This window comes from Schistocerca cancellata, chromosome 4 (assembly GCF_023864275.1).
Source record: "Schistocerca cancellata isolate TAMUIC-IGC-003103 chromosome 4, iqSchCanc2.1, whole genome shotgun sequence".
Taxonomy (NCBI): Eukaryota; Metazoa; Arthropoda; class Insecta; order Orthoptera; family Acrididae; genus Schistocerca; species Schistocerca cancellata.
In genome coordinates, this window is record NC_064629.1 from 162,099,583 (window position 1) to 162,122,476 (window position 22,894).

The 22,894-nt window shown below is 44.2% G+C and overlaps 1 protein-coding gene across 2 annotated transcripts in view; it reads right to left on the reverse strand.

Annotated features, from left to right (window-relative positions):
• The window catches only part of LOC126184746 (excitatory amino acid transporter 1), a 738,875-nt gene extending 718,017 nt beyond the window's left edge, over nucleotides 1-20,858 (reverse strand). For both annotated transcript variants that reach the window (XM_049927283.1, XM_049927282.1), the window contains exon 1: nucleotides 20,794-20,858. In XM_049927283.1, the coding sequence (XP_049783240.1) occupies nucleotides 20,794-20,822 (29 nt within the window). In that variant the 5' untranslated portion in view covers nucleotides 20,823-20,858. The remainder of the gene's footprint in view (nucleotides 1-20,793) is intronic.
• Nucleotides 20,859-22,894: the final 2,036 nt, after the last annotated feature.

The window sequence follows — 22,894 nt, forward strand, 5'->3', positions numbered from 1 at the left end:
TTCTGAACGTTCGTAATTCCGACGTCGAGTCACTGTCGAAGATTGGACGACTATGAAGCTCTTCCCCGGCCAGGCTCATGTCCTCTATCAATCTTTTCTGGTACGACTCCCATACTAACGAACTGTGTTCAAGTGTCAGTCAATAACGGTTTAGTGAGCCACCTCTTTCACAGGTTGACTAAACCTGTCGAGGAGACTTCCAGTGACTCTGTCTGTCATCTGCCTCTCCTGCGATTAGTTTTATGTGGTCAGTTCACGTTAAAGCACTCCGTAGGTATAGTGAGGTATTTAATGGCAGTAGCTGCTTCGAAAGCTTAATCGTCAATAACGGGTTTTCCGCCTATATATGGGCAATATGTTACATTTGTTGATGTTGAGGGCCAACTGTCAATCCCTGTACCAAGCGTCGATCTTTCGCATATTTTCCTGCATGTTTTCTAGCGTTGCGACTAGTCTGTATAAAATAGCATCATCCATGAACAGCGCCACGGAGCTATCCACTACGTCATTTGTTTACACGAGGCGTGTTTTTTAAGTAAGTACCGTTTTGAAATTAAAAAAAAAGACGTGCTAAGATATCTCAATAATTTTATTTTTACATGAAAGCCTGTACCTTAATCTACTTTTCTATGTAATTTCCGTCAACATTGAGGCACATGTCATAACGTTGTACCAGTTTTTGAATACGCTCCTCAAAGAAGTCTGCCGCCTGACTTGTTAACCACTGCATCACCACTGTCTTGACTTCGTCATCGTCTTGAAGACGCTGACCGCCCAGGTGTTTCTTCAAGTGCAGGAACAGATGGTAGTCACAGGGCGCAAGATCGGGGCTGTACGGAGGATGATCTAGAGTTTCCCATCGAAAAGATGTGATGAGATCTTTGGTCTGATTCGCCACATGCGGACGGGCATTGTCTTGCAGCAAAACGATGACCTTGCTTAACTTCTATGTACTGTTGCTTTGATTCTGGTGTGACGTAGGCCACCCATGTTTCATCGCCCGTAGCAGTTTGGCTTAAGAAATTATCACCGTCGTTGTGGCACCGCTCAAGGAAAGTCAATGCACTGTCTAAACGTTTGGTTTTGTGCACATCTGTCAACATTTTCGGTACCCTACGTGCGCACAATTTTCGGTAATTCAAGTGCTCGGTCACAATGCCATACAAAACACTACGAGAAACATTAGGAAAGTCATCCCGCAAGGAAGAAATCGTAAAGCGTCTGTTTTCTCTCACCTTATTGTCCACTTCCTGCACCAAACTTTCGTTAACGACCGAAGGACGCCCACTCCGTTGTTCATCATGCACATTTGTGAGGCCATCTTTAAATGCTCTCACCCTTCGTACTCACTCATTTCGTAATCACTCATAATGTTTTCTTCGTAAACTGCACAGATTTCACGACGAATATCGATCGCTTTTAGGCCTTTAGCACTATGAAATCTTATAACAGCCCGTACTTCACAGTCGGCGGGACTCACGATTATCGGAGGCATCTTAAACACTCAGTACACAACGTAAACAAGGAAGAATCAGACTGTAATGGCGCCAGTGCGTAGATTAAGGTACAGGCTTTCGTGTAAAAATAAAATTATTGAGATATCTTAGACTTTTTTTAAATTTCAAAATGGTACTTACTTGAACGACATGCCTCGTATTATCAATAGTAACTGTACTATAGCACTCCCTTGGGGTACGCCGCAAGTTTCTTTTCTGAATATTTGTCCCCGTTAAGAATGAACGTTGTGTTCCATTTTCTAAGAACTCATCAGTCCGTGCGCTCATATCCTTTTTTCCACTAAGCGACAGTGCGGAATTGTATGCAACGCCTTCCGGCATCAACATGGGCGACGGTAACTACTGTCTTTTGGGTTACGTGGACGAAGAGAGCGAATTGTCGTATGCAAGGTTCTATAACTCTCCTAGCATTCTGTACTTTCGTGTGGACGCTTAACTCTCAGAACACAATTAACGCCAAGCTTATCAAACTTATTCTCGTTCATTAGTAAAAGACATATTAAAGTGTATTAAATGACTAATTATAATACTCGTAAGCAGTAGCATTAACGTACGAAGAGCTGAGGGAAAGTGCAGATATTCGGCTGTAAAGGAAAGTACGTATACAGTGGTTCATCGTAGAGTGTCAGGTTGCTTAAATGGACAGGGTGTGAACGTCTCACGTCTCTTCTGCTAATGACGTAACGTCCAGGTAGCACAGTTAGAGGTGCGCTGCCAGCTCCAAACCAACTGACAATACCAGCACTTGCTAATCTCAAAATATTGCGCCGTGAACCACAACACGCCGTCAACTAATGTGGCGCTACAGTACCAACATTTATTCCCCCAAGAGTCGAGTTCTAACTGAAGAGAGGAATTTTCTTAATGTTTATAACTCACTAAACATTCTGTTTTAATTGTGCCGTAAATATTTCGTGACAAAAGTAACATTAATCTCAGTCAGAACTGATCGTTTATTTTTTTATTCTCTCTTTCTCTCTGTGTGATTTTGTTACACAAAGTTTCGTTTATTTACAAATTTTAACTTTAAACTGACTTGATTTGCTGTTTCATTAACAAGTTGACATACAAATAAGGAAAGCAGCGAATCCATTACAATAAGCCATCAATATCTTTTCAACAATAACGACGAAATCATTTATCTCGGATGATCACACGAATATGGCATGTAAAAGGAAATTATTTTCATAGCTATTTAATAAGATGTAGCTTTAAGTTACACGCAAATATATATGTGGTCAATAGCGAGCAATGCATAATATTTCATTTCTAAGCGGTTTTCAAAACAGAAAGCTCATGAAGATGCTAGCCGAGGAGAACCACTGTAGCCATTGACATGAAACTTTTACAGGACATTAAACTGTATGTTCTGAGTCTACCGAACTACAATAACTGTATTTCAGACACTTTTTTCGGAAATACAATTTTTTAATTAAGCAGTTAAAATTTTGTGTACTTCTTGGTACGTTATCAAATGGCTCTGAGCACTATGGGACTTAATTTCTGAGGTCATCAGTCCCCAAGAACTTAGAACTACTCAAACTTAACCAACCTAAGGACATCACACACATCCATGCCCGAGACAGGATTCGAACCTGCGACCGTAGTGGTCGCGCGGTTCTAGACTGTAGCGCCTAGAACCGCTCGGCCACCCCGGCCGGCTGTACGTTATCCTAAATTATTTTATTTATACATAACATTATGCTCTTCTTTCAATTCAGTAAACTCAGGATATGTATTTTATTACTCACTGAATATTTGAATACCCTACTCGAAGTGGTTTCTAAGATTTATGGAAAAATGCATCAGAAAATGTAAATTTTCAGGAACGGCTTCTAAAGTTTCAAAAGACTGAAACGCAGTATATGCTTATTTTTTTTATTTTTAGTCACTCAGAAGCACCCTGCACCATACTGTATATCATCCTCCTGATCTATTTCCAAGTTTTTTCTTATTTTCTTCTTTCTGGACTCCTTAGTGCCCAACTGTGCTGCATACTCTGCTTTATCAATGCGAACCTTCTCCATCCATTCAAGTTCTCTAATGCTGTTTGCTCCACGTTCCCATATGCTGTAGCACTTTCTCCGTACCAATGCTGCCATCGTTAAAACCAATAACCGCATCACTGCCCCCCCCCCCCCCTCACTTTACTGTCCTCATTCCAACAAAATTATTTTTTTGGTAAGCGAGTCCATATAGATTATTGAACGACTCATTGGGATTTTGAGTCTGACCATGTAGACACTTCTTCAGCAATTTAAGATTTGCCAGGTCTCTGTAAATAGTTTTTATGATGTCCATTACTGCTGCTGGGATGGAATGTTTATGGCTGTATGAACTGTTTGAGTACTGGGCATTGCGGTAATTGCACCAGGAATCAGTTCCAGGACGGCAAAGGTGGTTTACTCGTTTTTCATCAGTTGACAGTCTGTGGAAGAAGGTAGCACATACTGTCTGCCTCATTTTCAACAAATCCTCATATTATTTATAATGGCCATCACATAATACTGCTGTAGTTCATCAATCATTTTGTCTGTCAGCCTGCCTCTTATTGTTTTACCATCAGAAAGTTTCTTGTCTCTCAAACTTAGTTTCAACTTCCTCAACCTGGTGCCCATCCTCTTCTGGACATGACCAATACAAACACGTAATTTAACCTTTATAACACAGCAATCCACAGCCTTCTATATAATAAATTACCGATTTTATTAGCTCTTCAAATAATGCATATAAAAATGTTAACATTTTCAACCAGTGTAGATTATATTTTAAAAAATAAAATAAAATACTTCCTATATGAGTTTATAAGTGATTATATATATATGTGGTGAGTCACCTAACATTATCGCTGGATATATATCGTAAACCACATCAAATACTGACGAATCGATCCCACAGACCGAACGTGAGGAGAGGGGCTAGTGTAATTGGTTAATACAAACCATACAAAAATGCACGGAAGTATGTTTTTTAACACAAACCTACGTTTTTTAAATGGAACCCCGTTAGTTTTGTTAGCTCATCCGAACATATAAACAAATACGTAATCAGTGCCGTTTGTTGCATTGTAAAATGTTAATTTTATAAAGAGATAAAATCCGAAAATGAGTCAGATGCCCCCACCTGATGAGACTGCAGAGATATTTGTAACGTAGTGCAGGACATTGGCGCAAAGACTGGCGATCAGGAACTTGAGGCCACCACTTTCCTCCGCTTGCGGACAACGAAACGGCTTATCTCCGACTCGAGCAGTACTAATTACTAGCAGCTGCAGCCAGTAATTTTCTAATTTATTTCTTACATTATTCATTATTATTTATTTAATACCCTATTATTACTGAAATATGAAGTACTGTACTTCTTGGTAAATATTTCCTGATGAGTTTCGTCTATACGAAAAGCAAAGATTACCCAGCTATGTACTTTTACAAGATTTTTCAATATTCTGCTAACAATCGTACGTTGGTGTATCGTTCCTCATGCGTTACTTGCATAGGCCAAATCGTCATTATACCGCAACGTAAAACTCATCTTGGAAGAAATATAACAGTCAAGAGTATAGGGTGAACCAGAATCCAGCGACAGACTTCCAGAAGTTGTTCAGAGATCCCTCTTAGTGTTTGGATACTAAGGGACCTCCTGTCTCCGGCGGCTCGTTACAGAGTAATAATGTAATTACGATTTATTCGGGTCTTACCCCAATCACTTTTGTCTCTGTGAAAACACAATAATATCAGTAAAAATCACCGTAATATGCAATAGCGGGAGGATCCGGTTTCTGACAGGTGCTTATGTACAGATGAAAAAGTACTGTGATGGGGTTGCCGCCTCTGCAGGAACAGCTCAGCATAGCGTATTTGTGGTGCTCTCCCACTGCATTCAGTGAACCCATACACGACTCCTACCCTTCGTCACTAAATCTATCCCTATTGCTATGTACCACTGTTAACGTGAAACTCACATTGCCGGAAAAACAAACCCGAGACATAACCGAGCAGTGCTGAATGCAAGTTTGAGGGCGCAGACTGAAGTGGGCGTTAGTGTTGTCACAGCAAGCATCGTGATTGATTGGAACAACTTCTTTCCGAACGAGACAGGGAGCACGTACCGTCGACATTTGCGATGTTGTGCATTATCTTCAGTTCAATACAGATAGGAAGCTAACTGGGGCAAGAAATCAAACGAAACGCAATAACTCTGTGGCAGGCCTCCAAACGTCCTGTGCACCTTACGTCAAAATACTAAGCAGGTATACATGAATAATCCCTGAGAGTTCGTCAGTGGAGTCCTCGTTCAACCTTCAGGCGTACGTTTAGTAACTAGCTTTGTATTACTTCACGTTCTTTTGTGACGTATGTATGTATGCATGTACGTATGTGTTGAACTGGGAACGTAGAAACGACGGATAGGATTCATCCCCGCAGTAGCCCTCAATGGTACACAACCCCACAACAGGTTACGGCGGTCCACTCACCCCACCGCCGCCCCACACCGAACCCAGGGTTATTATGCGGTTCGGCCCCCAATGGACCCACCCGGGAACGTCTCATTCCAGACGAGTGTAACCCCAATGTTTGCGTGGTAGAGTAATTATAGTGTATGCGTACATGGAGGCAGTGTTTGCACAGCAATCGCCGACATAGTGTAACTGAGGCCGAATAAGGGCAACCAGCCCGCATTCGCCGAGGCAGATGGAAAACAGTCTTAAAAACCATCCACAGGCTGGCCGGCACACCGGAGCTCGACACTACTCCGCCGGGCGGATTCGTGCCGGGGACCGGCACGCCTTCTCTCCCGGGAAGCACTGCGTTAGATCGCACGGCTAACCGGGCGGGCTTTGTGATGTAACTCCGAACGGTATCAATAGTGTTCAGATTTGGTCGGCTTTGCACAGCTGTTCCCCATCACTTTCTTTTACTAACCTGCACGATAGGTGAGCAAGACTTTCGCATTTATGCTACCCAAGGCGTTATTATATAACTTTTACGACTCGAATATGTCCAGCCAGCAAACATTTCGCAAGAATAACGTATACTTTTGCAGTAGGACACTTTCACCGTAACAAGTGCGCAGATGACGGAAGTACGCTAAAAAAATGATACACTGGAATTGTAAAATCCAGACTGGCTACTGAAAGGTGCTAACAAAAGATTCTTAAGGATGGGACGATTGCCGTCAGTATAATTCACCACCATGTACCTCTTGGGAAGGTTAAAGAAGCGTATGACCGGCCGGAGTGGCCGAGCGGTTCTAGGCGCTTCAGTCTGCAACCGCGCGACCGCTACGGTCGCAGGTTCGAATCCTGCCTCGGGCATGGATTGTGTGATGTCCTTAGGTTAGTTAGGTTTAAGTAGTTCTAAGTTCTAGGGGACTGATGACCTCAGATGTTAAGTCCCATAGTGCTCAGAGCCATTTGAACCAAAGAAGCGTGTGAATCAAACAGATGCACGATTCCAAACCGCACCGCCCTGCTGATCGATGAGATAGGAAGACTACAAGTTTCTACGGCTGCGTTCTGAATGTGCTATGCAACGCGTCAATAGCAATTCATAAATAGTTAGATTTATCGTAACAAAGATTACAAAATGTGTAATACTTTGATGTATAGTTAATGGTTCAAATGGCTGTGAGCACTATGGGACTTAACATCTGAGGTCATCAGTCTCCTAGGACTTAGAACTACTTAAACCTAACAAACCTAAGGACATCACGCACATCCATGCCCGAGGCTGCGACCGTAGCGGTCGCGCGGTTCCAGACTGAAGCGCCTAGAACCGCTCGGCCACATCGGCTGGCTGTATAGTTAATACTAGAAATTTTTCTTTTTACTGAGGTTATGGACTTACGCTCGGTCTTTTAAACTGAACAATGCACTTTTTTTTATTGTACGAATTCGTAGTGTCCGTTCTTTCGGCCATGTTTGAAAGAACAGACACCATGCGCAATTTGCAGCTGTGATACATATTGCGTAAATTGTAGGTGGAAGGGGAAGAAAGGAAAGGAAAGGAAAGGAAAGGAAAGGAAAGGAAAGGTAAGGTAAGGAACTAATAATATCAGCTGTATCGGGAGTTTATGCAGGACCAGTGGCGACTAGTGGAAATGTATGCCGGACAGGGACTCGAACCCGGTAGCACATGCTTACTAGGCAGCTGCGTTGAACACTGTGCCACAGAGTTTATGGCTAACGAACAGACTGTCTCGACACGCTCCCTGGCTGAAACACACTGCCACCTGGCTCCACCTATCGACACTTTGTAAGGGCATTACAGACTCTTGAGAAGAATCGTGGAACGATCCAGTGATCTCTCAGCAAAATATTTCATAAAAATAACCAAGATGTACTGTGAATCATCTCTATTACCATCTAAACATGGTGTAACGGTGGGAGAATCTACGTGTTGTTCCTCACGTTTACAATATTTTTCGGTTACTTTCGTTAACTGGTTGACTGCAGATTATCACCGCGACTCTCATTCCAGCAGCACACGTAAGCCTTTTAGAAGTGCGTTGTTGCATTTAAAAACCAAGAGTTCCTCCGGTCTGTAACTGGGTAGTAGTAAAATACTTGCCTTTTTGCATACCGCGCTTCGTTTAGTACCTCGTAACGTGTATCAGTAATTAGGAGTGCCCACACTACGTCGTAAACATCACGTACGCAAAAATGCAAAGTGAAATAAAGCTATACATGAAGTCAAAAGGAAATAAATCCCTAACAACTGAATCATTATTCTAATATTTTTATTCAAGTCTATTTTCGCAATGCAGCAGAATGCCATAAAAATATTAGTAACTGAAAAGAATCTGGAGAACTGAGTTAACTTCCCACAAATCGGATGCGTCGTATTGTGAGTACGACATATTTAGTTATTTAGGGATGTGGTTTTTATTCGGAATGGATTCGTATTCTCAAGGGACAGGGTTGAAAGCTTTGTAGAGCCATCCCGATTTAAGTCTACAGTGTCTTATCTACGCTGCTTCAGGTGAATGCTAGGTCGTTGCTTCAGTAAGGTGGCAGCCGTTTTCCTTCATCGTGCCTACATAACTATGAGACTGATGACTAAATGAAACGTTCAATCTGAAGCTTCTTTCTTCGTTCATACTTGCACGTAGAGAAGCGAAGGAGGAATATCTAACTTCATTGCTTCAGTTTAAGTAGTACTCCATAGACTTTTTATGATGATAATGCGGAAACTACGTACGAGAGTGTTTTCTCTCTACTTATCATTTACACTGAGGACCACTGAATTACAAGAGAGATGTTGCTGTGGTTAAAGCATTTAGTCACATAATATGAAGGAGTATGGTTAGAATTCCTTTCCTACCATCTACATTCGGGTTTTTCATGATTTTCTAAAACGAACTTGAGGATGACGGCAAATGGTTCCTTTTAGGAGATTACAGCCGATTTCCTGTTGTCATACTTCGTCTCTAAAGGCGTCATGATTGACCTGACATTAAATCCCAATCATTCTCGTTTTCATCCGTCAGTTGATTCATAAATATAAGCTCACCGGACATAATATTAGTATTAATCTCAAAAGGTTCCACTTGTCGCTTTGGAGCATTGTAGATAATGTATAACTGGTACCTAGAGGTCACATGAGTCCCACGGCTGATGTAAGTCATGGCAGTGAAGTGGTGTATCCGTACCAGTCAGATGGATGGGTAGAGAGCGGGAAGGTGGATCGAGGTGGAGACGTGACAGAATAGCACAAAGGAACTATCGTGTTTCGACGTGCCTCTGATTACAACAGGCATAAAATTGCCTGATGGTTGGTGTATCAACGTGAACTGTCCTACTTATCTCCAAGGAATTATACGCGCCGCTTGCAGCCGAGTAACACGAATTGTGAACAGTGATTGTAAAAGATCTTACCCAACAGGGATCAGAGACTAGACTCACGACTTGTCAATGACAGTTCCACACCCGACAAGAATTGCTGCAGTCAGCAAATGCACGTCCACCTCAACCAATCTCAAAGCGAACGTTGGAAAAGGCATTGTATACAATACACATTTGGAGACGAGTACCTCTCAAAAGGCCGTTTCTCACAGCAGCACATAAAGCTCCACGCCTTCAGCGAATCACGCGACACAGAAACTGGACACTAGCCAACTGGAGAAGGTTAGCTGCTTCCGTCGAAGCGCGGTTTTGCCTCTTTTCAATTTATAAAAGGTGTCCAGCGTACTGGCGGCTCCATGAGGTCTTTAATCCAAAGTGTGTGGAAGATGTGCACTATGTGATCAAAAGTATCCAGACACCCACAAAAACGTACGTTTTTCATATTAGGTGCATTGTGCTGCCACCTACTGCCAGGTACTCCATAACAGTGACCTCAGTAGTCATTAGACATCGTGAGAGAACAGAATGGGGCGCTAGCGGAACTCACGGTCTTCGAACGTGGTCAGGTGATTGGGTGTCACTTGTGTCATACGTCTGTACGCGAGATTTCCACACTCCTAAACATCCCTAGGTCCACTGTTTCCGATGTGCTAGTGAAGTGGAAACGTGAAAGAACACTTACAGCACAAAAGCGTACAGGCTGACCTCATCTGTTGACTGACAAAGACTGCCCACAGTTGAAGAAGATCGTAATGTGTAATAGGAAGACATCTGTCCAGAACATCACACAGGAATTCCAAACTGCATCAGGATACACAGAAAGTACTATGACAGTTAAGCGGGAAGTGAGAAAACTTGGATTTTATGGTCGAGTGGCTGCTCATAAGCCACACATCACGCCAATAAATGCCAAGCGACGCCTCGCTTAGTGTAGGGAGCATATACATTGGACGATTGAAGTGCGGAAAAACGTTGTGAGGAGTGACGAATCACGGTACACAATGTGGGGATCTGATGGTAGGGAGTGGGTGTGGCGAATGACCGGTGAACGTCATCTGCCATTGTGTGTAGTGCCAACAGCAAATTCAGAGGCGGTGGTGTTATGGTGTGCTCGTGTTTTTCATGGAGGTGGCTTGCACCCCTTGTTGTTAGGCGTGGCACTATCACAGCACAGCCCTACATTGATGTTTTAAGCATCGTGAAGAGCAATTCGTGGATGGCGATTGCATCTTTCAACACGATTGAGCACCTGTTTATAACGTACGGCCTGTGGCGAAGTGGTTACACGACAATAACATCCCTGTAATGGACTGGCCTGCACAGAGTCCTGACCTGAATCCTATAGAACACCTTCGGGATGTTTTGGAACGTCTACTTCGTGTCAGTCCTCACCGATCGACATCGACACCTCTCCTCAGTGCAGCACTCCGTCAAGAATGGGCTGCCATTCCCCAAGAAACTTTCCAGCACCTTATTGAACGTATGCCTGCGAGAGTGGAAGTTGTCGTCAAGGCTAAGGGTGGGCCAACACCATATTGAATTCCAGCATTACCAACGGAGGGCACCATGAACTTGTAAGACATTTTCAGGCAGGTGTCCAGATACTTTTGATCACTGTGTAGTTAACGCCGGAGGTGATTATGTGACTTTTGGGGGTGTTTCAGTACCATGAATTGGGCCCAATCACTCAGGTTACCGAGAACATGAGCCAGGATATTTATTTCAACGTTCTCAGCGACCAATTGTCACCCTGTCTTCTAAATCTTCATCTTCATGAAGAGTATGTTGCTGAACTCTCGATTTCCAAGAGGAGAACAACAGTATTCACGGGTCTGCACTCATACGTTCCTGGTTTGACGAATCCTCAAAGACCCTTAGCACTTCTGCTGGTCCTTTAAATCACCCTTTCTTAATCCTACAGAAAATGGCTGGGACTATACGGCACAGCGGGTGACACGTGGGAGTCAACATCCACACAGCCTGGTAGCTGTACAGAATCTTATCATCAATGAACTACTGCAGTTGGATTTGGCGCACCTGAGGAGACTTGTGAACTCTGTTTCCCGCCGAACTGAAACCATTATCAAGACTATAAGCGGCGTTTCACGACGTTAGCGTGATGTCTGGCGCGGGTAATTAATTTACTATCTGGTGTGCTCATTCAAAAGACTACCGCCAAAATTTTGTTTTTGGCCACTTGGTATTTGTAGCGTAATACCACACAACTCTATATACCGTAGTGAGGGGATCAATTAGTCAGTAACAATGAGTGTTCCAATGTTATGGAGAAAAAGAATTAATTTGTTCTCTGTACATCGCTAGGAGGAAGATACATGTCACCTATTGGAAAATGAAAGAGAACTTTGGAGAAAAGAGAACCACCTATATGAATATCAAGAGCTCAGATGGAAAACCAACCCTAAGCAAAGAAAGGAAACCAGAAATGTGGAAGATGTATATAGAGGGTCTATACAACGGAGATGTATTTGAGGGCAGTATTACGGAAATGATAGAGGACGTAGATGAGACGGGAGATATGATACTGCGTGAAGGATTTGACAGAGCACTGAAAGACCTAAGTCGAAACAAGGCACTAGGAGTTGACAACACTCCGTTAGAAGTACCAATAGCCGTATGAGAGCCAGCCATGACAAAACTCTTCCACCTGGTGAGCAAGGCGTGTGAGACAGGCGAAATACCCTCAGACTTCAAGAACAACTTCAAGTCCGCAGCTCGTGGTCGTGCGGTAGCGTTCTCGCTTCCCGCGCCCGGGTTCCCGGGTTCGATTCCCGGCGGGGTCAGGGATTTTCTCTGCCTCGTGATGACTGGGTGTTGTGTGATGTCCGTAGGCTAGTTAGGTTTAAGTAGTTCTAAGTTCTAGGGGACTGATGACCATAGATGTTAAGTCCCATAGTGCTCAGGGCCATTTGAACCATTTTTTTGAATACTCTCTTTCAAAATCTAAAGGTGGGAGGGGTATAATACGGGAGCGAAAGGCTATTTACAATTTGAACAGAAACCAGATGGCAGTTGTAAGAGTCGAGGGGCATGAAAGGGTAGCAGTGGTTGAGAAGAGAGATAGACAGGGTTGTAGCCTATCCCCGATGTTGTTCAATCTGTATATTCAGCGAGCAGTGAAGGAAACCAAAGAGAACTTTGGAGTAGGAATTAAAGTCCAGGGAGAAGAAATAAAAACTTTGAGGTTTGCCGATGACTTTGTAACTCTGTCACGGATATCAAAGGACTTGGTAGAGCAGTTGAATGGTATGGACAGTGTCTTGAAAGGAGGATATAAGATGAATATCAACATAAGCAAAACGAGGATAATTGAATATAGTCGAATTAAATCAGGTGATGCTAACGGAATTAGATTAGGAAATGAGACACTTAAAGTAGTGGATGAGTTTTGCTATTTGGGTGAGAAAAGCTTTTCTGAAGAACAGAAATTTGTTAACATCGAGTATAGATTTAAGAGAAAGGAAGTCTTTTGTGTTGTGTGTAAGTGGAAAGGGATGATAAACAGTTTAAACAAGAAGAGAATAGAAGCTTTTGAAATGTGGTGCTACAGAAGAATGCTGAAGATCAGATGAGTAGATCACGTAACTAACGGGGAAGTACTGAACAAAACTGGGGAGAAAAGAAATTTGTGGGACAACCTGACTAAGATGAAGGGATCTGTTGGTAGGATACGTTTTGACACATCAATGGATCACCAGTTTAGTACTGGATGAAAGAGGGATGGGGGGTAAAAATTGTGGAGGGAGACCAAGAGGTAAATACATTAAGCACATTCAGAAGAATGCAGGTTGCAGTAGTTACTTGCAGATGAAGAGGCTTCACTGGATAGAGTAACGTGGAGAGCTGTATCAAGCCAGTCTTCGGACTGAAGGCCACAACAACAACGGCATCCATCTCCCGATAGATTATGGGACGACAGTTGGATTTTTTTCAGTTATGACAAAATATGCGAGCACATTTCCTACATTCAGTTGCCTGAAGATGGTGTAACCTAACAACGAAATCGATTGCAAATAACGGAAGACTTATAACTAGAGCTGAAGGTGTCATCTCTAATACACACAGAAATAGTTTGAAACAGCTACAAAGAGATAGAACTATAGAAGGATCTCGCCTCGATTTCGCAAATCGCTCAACGTGTGAAGTGTTCGAGGGTACCGTAGTTCAAATAGTTCAAATGGCTCTGAGCACTATGGGACTCAACATCTTAGGTCATAAGTCCCCTAGAACTTAGAACTACTTAAACCTAACTAACCTAAGGACATCACACACACCCATGCCCGAGGCAGGATTCGAACCTGCGACCGTAGCAGTCCAGCGGTTCCGGACTGCAGCGCCAGAACCGCTAGACCACCGCGGCCGGCGTACCGTAGTTAACGTGTATCGAGGATCGTGTAAACACAATAAACCAACCCGTCGTTATCACGTCTCTGGAAGATAGCAGGAGGTTAGCAACTGAGGTGAGCGCCATTATTGGTGACTAGTATACCTAGCCCTGCAGGGCAGCTGAAAAATCAGTGGTCAACCCATAAAACCTATATTGAGGACCATGCACCACACACACGCTCATAAGGAGTCCAAGTACACTGACTGGCCAAAATATTGTGACCACCTGCTTAACAGCGGGTTATTCTCACTTTTGGAAAGCAATGCAGGAGCGATTCTGCTTGGCATGTATTCGACACGCTCTTGATATATTTCCAGAGGTACGTCTGCGTACAATTATCGTGAATTAGGGACCGGTGGTTTGCAGGCACGAAGTTGTCGGCCGATAGTATCGCGGTGTTTTCCATCGGTTTCAGATCAGGTGAATAATTTGGTGGCTAAGACATCAACTTGAGTTCATCAAGTTCCTCAAACCACTGTAGTGACATGAACAGTGATCCTGCCAGGGGATACCAACGCCGTCGGGGAAAACATCAAGTATAAGGAAAGCAGGTGGTCTGCAATAAGGTTCATGTAGCCCTCGACTACTACTACTGGTAACATGGAAGCTCAGGTGTATGCCCCCCCCCCCCTCATAGCATAATAGTGGCCCCAACGGCCTGCGTCCCACGCAGCATATTTAGAGCAGTCGCTAGCCTGGATGACAGCGTACCAGGATCAAATGGCTCTGAACACCATGGGACTTAACATCTTAGGTCATCAGTCCCCTAGAACTTAGAACTACTTAAACCTAACTAACCTAAGGACATCACACACATCCATGCCCGAGGCAGGATTCGAACCTGCGACCGTAGCAGTCCCGCGATTCCGGACTGCAGCGCCTAGAACCGCACGGCCACCGCGGCCGGCGTACCAGGTTAGTACCATCGACCTGGTGTAACAAGAAACGCGATTCATCCGACCAGGTGACATGTTTACATTGATCCGTGTTCGATTTTGTTGATCCCGTACTCAGTGTAAATGTAAATGTGATGTCGCTGGGTGAACGTGGCAACACGCAATGGTCGTCTACTGCAGAGCAAAATGTTCAAATGTGTGTGAATTCCTAAGGCACCAAACTGCTAAGGTCATCTGTCCCTAGACTTAGGCACTACTTAAACTAACTTACGCTAAGAGCAACACACACACCCATGCCCGAGGGAGGACTCGAATCTCCGGCAGGAGGGGCCGCGCAATGCGTGACATGGCGCCTCAAACCAGGCGGCCACTCCGCTCGGCTGCTGCAGAGCCCCATGTTGAAAAATGTCCGCTGAGCAGTGTGATTTGAAGTACTTCAGCATTGTACTCTGTCGCCATATGTGCCACAGTTTACCGTCTCTCCTCCTTCACAGCTTCCAACTTCTGTGTTCTGTGATGAGGCGTGGACGTCCAACATCATGCCGCCTATTCGTGGTTTCACATTCTTCAACCACATTCCCATTCCCAGACGCCGGGCCACAACTACTCGCCCTTTCTCAAAATTTCCCTTGTCAAAATCGCCATCCGCAGCCCCTGTCGTCATTAGAATGATTCTTCATTCTCGTCCACACCACTTATATGCACTCTAAGACAAAAATAAATCAGCACACCACGAAGGAATTATCGGAATGGTACGGCAATCAGTAGATGTGATATGCATGTACAGACAAACAAATGATTACAGTTTCATAAAAAATTGAAAGATTTATTCGAGAGAAAGAGCTGCACAATCTGAGAAAGTCATTAACATGCTGATCCAGATCTGGCCCTTACGCAAGCAGTTTTTCGGCTTGGCACTGATTGACACAATTGTTGGATGCGCTCCTGAGGGATATCGTGCTAAATTCTGTCAAGGGGGGGTAGGACGTCAAACGGGACGACTTGGAGCAGGAGAGACACCACAGGAATTTTTAATTTCCACTGTCTATACCTTTAAAAATAAATTCATAAACTTTTGTCAGAATGACCACAGGAATTTTTAATTTCCACTGTCTATACTTTTAAAAATAAATTCATAAAACTTTGTCACAATGATAAGAAAGGATTCAGGATTTACACTTATAGTGGTGGAAGTTCAAAAATATAAGAAAATAATTTATTTTTTTACATTTGTATTTCACCTTTTCTCACTTACCATTGGCCGCATTTGTTGCTATAGGTACACTTTCATTCATAAATAAGGGAGATTCTTCGATGAATTTTGCACAGCATACAAACCATACTTACAGGTGTATGAAACTCTAGAATTTTCCAAATCTATTAAAAACTTTGGTAAAAATTGAGATAATTAACTATAAAATATGAGTTTTTTCTAAACATGAAGCTTAAAACGTAACATCACATTCATTTTTTCATAAATTAAATAATTTACAGAGTTTCATACACCTGTAAGTATGGTTTGTATGCTGTGCAAAATTCATCGAATAATCTCCCTTACTTATGAAGAAACGTGTACCTATAGCAACAAATGCAGCCAATAGAAATGAAAAAATGATGAACTTTCACATGTAAAAAAAATGTATTTTTTTTTAACTTCCACTGCTATGATTGTGAATCCTTAATCCTTCCTGGTCATTCTGACAAAGGTTTATGAATTTATTGGTAAAAGTATAGACAGTGGGAATTAAAATGTCCTGTGGTGTCTCTCCTCCTCAAAGACGGCCCGTTTGACGTCCTACCATCCCCCCCCCCCCTTAAACTGACGCGTTATATCGTAAAAATCCTAAACTGGTTGAAAGACTCTGTCCATAATGCTCTAAACGTCCTGAATTACGGAGATATCCGGCGACCTTGCTGCCAATGACAAAGACAAGCAATGGAAAGTCTCGGCGTGTGCCAGAGGGCATTATCCAGTTGAAATGTAAGCCCAAGAGGGCTTGCTACGAATGGAAAAAAACGAGCAATAGAATATCGTCGATGTACCGCTGTGCCGTAAGGAACCCGCGGATGGCAACCAAAAGGTTCCTGCTATAAAGAGAAATGGCACCCCAGACCATCATTTCTGGTTGTCGGGCCGTAAGGCGGACGACGGTGGATTGGTATCCCGCCGCTGTCCAGGCGTCTCCTGGCTTGTCTTCGCTGGTGATCGGGGCTTAGTTTGAAGCGGAACTCATCACTAAAGACAATTCTACTCCCATTAATAAGATACCGGGCCGAAGAAGTGTCTGGAGATGTCCCAGACAGCGGAGAGACACCACCCTGACTGTCGCTCGACATATGCCCGGCGAACAGTAGTATGGTCTGGAGTGACATTTCTTTTCATAGCAGTACCTCTGTGGTTGTCATCGGCGGCACCCTTACGGCACAGCGGTACGTGGACAATATTTTACACTCCATTTTGTTGCATTTCATGGTGTTGTGTACATAGTTCCGCGTAGTCAGCGCGTACACAAATTTCCCACTAGAGCGCGCCCCGCGAAGTACAACAGCGCAGGCGCAGCACTCATCCGTCTCCGCACTACGAGAAGGCGCTGCCATAGAGATGGACCAAATTCTGCTTCCGCCGATCCGCGTATTAATATGTAACGCAGCCAATGAGATTGCTGCTAACGTAGAACCTTTTCTCCTTGCGGATCACACTCGCGCAGTGATACATAAACGCGCGAGGTATTATAACGGGTGTACAGACCTCCGATTAGTCAGTCTGCATTTGTCTGCACCAGTCTGTACCAATCTATGGTCAAGTTTCAGTCTGCGCCTAATAAGATTACCATATTCCTACATAGCCATGAAGATAAATGTATAGACACTTTTGTCAAGTATCAGAGATGTATGTGAGAATAAGATTAACGTACTAATACCAAAGGAACTTCAGATTGTCAATAGTAAATAGCATCCAGAACCAAGTTAAGTAATTTTTATGCTGGTTATTATTTTAATAACTGTGTGTGAAAATTAATCAAGTTCTATTTAAAGTTGGTCACCGTCAATCTCCTACTCTAAGCGAGCAAGTGGCATTTCTATCGGCTGACCTAACGGCAGAAGATAAACGCGCCACGATAAGACCACGAGACATACTGCTGACACTCGCCTACTTCGTTAGAGCGACAAGTCAAATAATCTGATGGTGTGTGTACTGAAGGTCTTACAGTACGCACAACATACATGGCAATCCATTTTAGACCTACATTTCAATGAGGTTATGCCCATTCGCACACAGCGAGAGTTTCTGTTGCTTGCCACACCCTACATTGGCCACCAAGGTCAACAGATCTCTCCCCAATTGAGAACGGTTGGAGCATTAAAGGCAGGGCACTCCTACCATCTCGGAATTTTTACGTTCTAACGTGCCAGTTGGGCAGAATGTTGTATGATATCCCTCCAGAGGACATCCAAAAACTCTATTAATCAAGGCCAAGTCGAAAAACTGCTCGCATAAGGGTCAGTGGTGGACCACGGCGTTACTGACTTTCTCAATTTTTGAAAGTATTTGTCTTGAATAAATGTTCAATTTTTTCTGATATTGTGACCATTTATTTGTATGTAAAGTACTTCTGTCCCATTCTGATAATTCCTTCGTGGTGCGTCGTCTTTTTTTTCTGTTTAGAGCGTAATGTATTAACTCGTCAGTGTATATTTGCGTAGTACACCAATTATACCGTTACCTGCAGAAAATATGGGTAGTTTACCTGACTCGCCACAGCTTTATTAGTCTCGTTCATGAATGGGTGTGTTCGCCTTTGGTGTTATCCCTGGAGGCTATGGATCCGTCATACATGTTATTTACATGCAGACAGGGAGCGGAATGGTATTTCGCACATTTAAAAGTAGAGAACTTGCACTTCTGCTTGCCACAGCGAATTAGATTCATAGAGTAATATGGTACATTCCGCGTCTTGCAAGACAGCGGTGCTCCCAGTGATCACACTGAACGAGGTGGCTCATTGGTTAAAGCAATGGTCTAGCATTCACGAGGCGGGAGCTTTCAGTCCCCGTCAAGTCATTCTGGTTTACAATTTCCATGATTTTCAAAAGGTTTCTACGGGCTCCTCTGCCCTCGTGCATTTGGATCAGTTTATCCCAATCTTATGTCCTCCTTTCTGGCAACTTATGCAGCAACCGTCCTGTTCAATCATCCATCCTACTTTTCCACCAAAGATACCACATACTTTGTATTTTAATAGAAGGTCCTCTTCACACTCCTATCCTGCAGACATAGCCTACAACACCTTCCAGTATGCAGACGACACTCTGCGTTTCAGAAATCGCTCCCATTTCTTCAGCGCCAACTTCTAGAGAGCACTCCAGTTGATTCTTCAAATGTTCACTGTCGAAACGAACCAGCGGTCTTTTTCGTCCCCGTAATTTCTATCTTTCAGTTTTCATTCGTTTTATCCAATGCTCTAAAATAATTAAGATACACTCTCGATCGTAAGCTGACATCGAGCTGTAAGTCCACGTAGATTACAACTATTAATCGGCCAAATATGGGGTTTCCATTTCTCCACCTTCCTCCATACCCATAGAGCCTGGAAAGGATCTATTCTCGTCTGATCAGATGTCGCCCGATTGCCCTCTCCGCTAAAATTAAATCACGTCGTTCAAATGCTTAAACATCACACACCTTGTGTCACACTCCGCATCCCTTCCCCCTCCCCAATATTAGTTCATGAATTCCCTAACCTGCTGTCCCATGTTAAGCATCTGCTGCAGTTCTACAGCTTCCGATGGATCACTGCCAACAACCCCATCATTCATCCCTAATTTCTAATGCTGACACGATACTGTACCTATACCAGTCATACCCCTCCCCTTCCTGTACAACACTTTTGGAACAGTACCAGAATGGTGGAGATGAATTTCTTGGAAGAATTGTGACAAGTAATGAAACATGGCTCTATCATTTTTCACCAGAGACGAAGCGGCAATCAATGGAGTGCATGCAGATTCACGCAAAAAAAAAAAAAAATTCAGAACTGCAACTTCTGCTGGAACAGTTATGGCTACGGTGTTTTTCGATTCCAAAGGACTCTTGCTTGTGGACATCATGCCAAGTGGAACCATCATAAATTGTGATGCATTTGTGACGACACTGAGCCGGCCGCGGTGGCCGAGCGGTTCTTGGCGCAACAGTCTGGAACCGCGTGACCGTTACGGTCGCAGGTTCGAATCCTGCCTCGGGCATGGATGGGTGTGATGTCCTTAGGTTAGTTACTTTTAAGTAGTTCTAAGTTCTAGGGGACTGATGACCTCAGAAGTTAAGTCCTATAGTGCTCAGAGCCATTTGAACCATTTTTTTGACGACACTGAAAAAACTTCAAGCTCGACTGAGTCGTGTTCGACCACATCGGCAAAAGCAGGATGTTTTGCTGTTGCACGACAATGCACGGCCACATGTCAGTCAAAAAGCCACGGAAGCGATCACAAAACTAGGATGGACAACACTGAAACACCCGCTTTACAGTCCAGACCTGGCTCCATGTGACTATCATCTCTTTGGGAAACTGAAAGACTCTCTTCGTCGAACAAGGTTTGAAGGGGATGACTCCCTTGTGCACGCTGCCAAACAGTGGTTCCTACAGGTTGGTCCAGAATTTTACCGTGCGGGTACACAGGCGCTGGTTCCAAGATGGCGTAAGGCAGTTGAGAGGGATGGAAATTATGTGGAGAAATGAAAATATTGTTCCTAAAGGATGTATCTACACACTGTAAAACTTTCAAACATGTAGAATAAAAGATGGATTTAAAAAAAAAAAAATAGCGCGCATTTCTTTTGGAGTGACCCTCGTATTAACATTATTAGCAATATAGAAAAACACGACGACGACCACTACTGATGCAATCACATCGAAATGTTCTATTTTTCAATAAAGCCATCAGCATTTGTCGTTTTTAAACTATTCTTTACGCTATGCGGTCGGATAGCAGCGACAATGGTGTTTGTTGCCAGTGCGGCGCACGCTGTCATACAATTAAGGAGGCAGCGCCGTAGCTAGCGACTTGTTGCGAGGGAAGCGGAGCGCCAGGCGCCCTGCGGCAGCGGCAGCGGCAGCAGCAACAGGTGAGACTTACGCCTCTGTGAGCGCGTCGGCGTTGTCCATGGCTGCAGGCTGTGCTTGCGGTGGCGCGGCCGCGACTGAGCCACCTCGGCGCAGCCCGCCGGTACGTGGTGCCCCCCCCCCCTTCCTCCCGCGCACCTGCCCACCAGCCGCAGCAGCCAGATTGAGCCAATTGCGGCGCTTCCTGCCGCTGCTGCCCACGCCGCCGCTGTCTCCGCAGACTGGACTAGCCTCTCGCGAAGTAATTACCCCACCGCTGCCGCTACTGCTGCGCAGCCGATTTGCACGCGGCTACAGCCTGTTCGTGCCAGACCCAACAGCTTTACCTTCTCGCTTCTCGTTACCGTAGCAGAACATGAATGCTCAATGCGAATTGGGATCACGTTGCCCTATGAACGAACAAGTGAACGATCTGGCTAGCACACCTTGTCTGTAAACTGCACATTATACGCGCAGACTCTTCTAACAGATATATCTATTCTTTCGGACATGTCCGAAAGAACAGATACCATCTTAGTATATACAGGGTGTTACAAAAAGGGACAGCCAAACTTTCAGGAAACATTCCTCACACACAAATAAAGAAAAGATGTTATGTGGACATGTGTCCGGAAACGCTTAATTTCCATATTAGAGCTCATTTTAGTTTCGTCCGTATGTACTGTACTTCCTCGATTCACCGCCAGTTGGTCCAATTGAAGGAAGGAAAATGTTGACTTCGGTGCTTGTGTTGACATGCGACACATTGCTCTACAGTACTAGCATCAAGCACATCAGACTCGCACTCGGGATGACGACGGTTCAATCCCGTCTCCAGCCATCCTGATTTAGGTTTTCCGTGATTTCCCTAAATCGTTTCAGGCAAATGCCGGGATGGTTCCTTTGAAAGGGCACGGCCGATTTCCTTCCCAATCCTTCCCTAACCCGAGCTTGCGCTCCGTCTCTAATGACCTCGTTGTCGACGGGACGTTATGCACTAACCACCACCACCACCAAGCACATCAGTACGTAGCGTCAACAGGTTAGTGTTCATCACGAGCGTGGTTTTGCAGTCAGTGCAATGTTTACAAAAGCGGAGTTGGCAGATGCCCATTTGATGTATGGATTATCACGGGGCAATAGCCGTGGCGCGGTACGTCTGTATCGAGACAGATTTCCAGAACGAATGTGTCCCGACAGGAAGACGTTCGAAACAATTGATCGGCGTCTTAGGGAGCACGGAACATTCCAGCCTATGACTCGCGACTGGGGAAGACCTAGAACGACGAGGACACCTGCAATGGACGAGGCAATTCTTCGTGCAGTTGACGATAACCCTAATGTCAGCGTCAGAGAAGTTGCTGCTGTACAAGGTAACATTGACCACGTCACTGTATGGAGAGTGCTACGGGAGAACCAGTTGTTTCCGTACCATGTACAGCGTGTGCAGGTACTATCAGAAGCTAATTGGCCTCCACGGGTACACTTCTACGAATGGTTCATCCAACAATGTGTCAATCCTCATTTCAGTGCAAATGTTCTCTTTCCAACGTGATCAAATTGTAAATTGTCACAATCAACATGTGTGGGCTGACAAGAAACCGCACGCAATTGTACAATCACGTCATGAACACAGATTTTCTGTGAACGTTTGGGCAGGCATTGTTGGTGATGTCTTGATTGGGCCCCATGTTCTTCCACCTACGCTCAATGTAGCACGTTATCATGATTTCATACGGGATACTCTACCTGTGCTCCTAGAACATGTGCCTTTACAAGTAAGACACAACATGTGGTTCATGCACGATGGAGCTCATGCACTTTACAGTCGAAGTGTTCGTACGCTTCTCAACAACAGATTCGGTGACCTTTGGATTGTTAGGGGCGGACTAATTCCATGGCCTACACGCTCTCCTGACCTCAACACTCTTGACTTTCATTTATGGGGGCATTTGAAAGCTCTTGTCTACGCAACCCCGGTACCAAATGTAGAGACTCTTCGTGCTCGTATTGTGGACGGCTGTGATACAATACGCCATTCTCCGGGGCTGCACCAGCGCATCAGGGATTCAATGCGACGGAGGGTGGATGCATGTATCCTCGCTAACGGAGGACATTTTGATCATTTGCTGTAA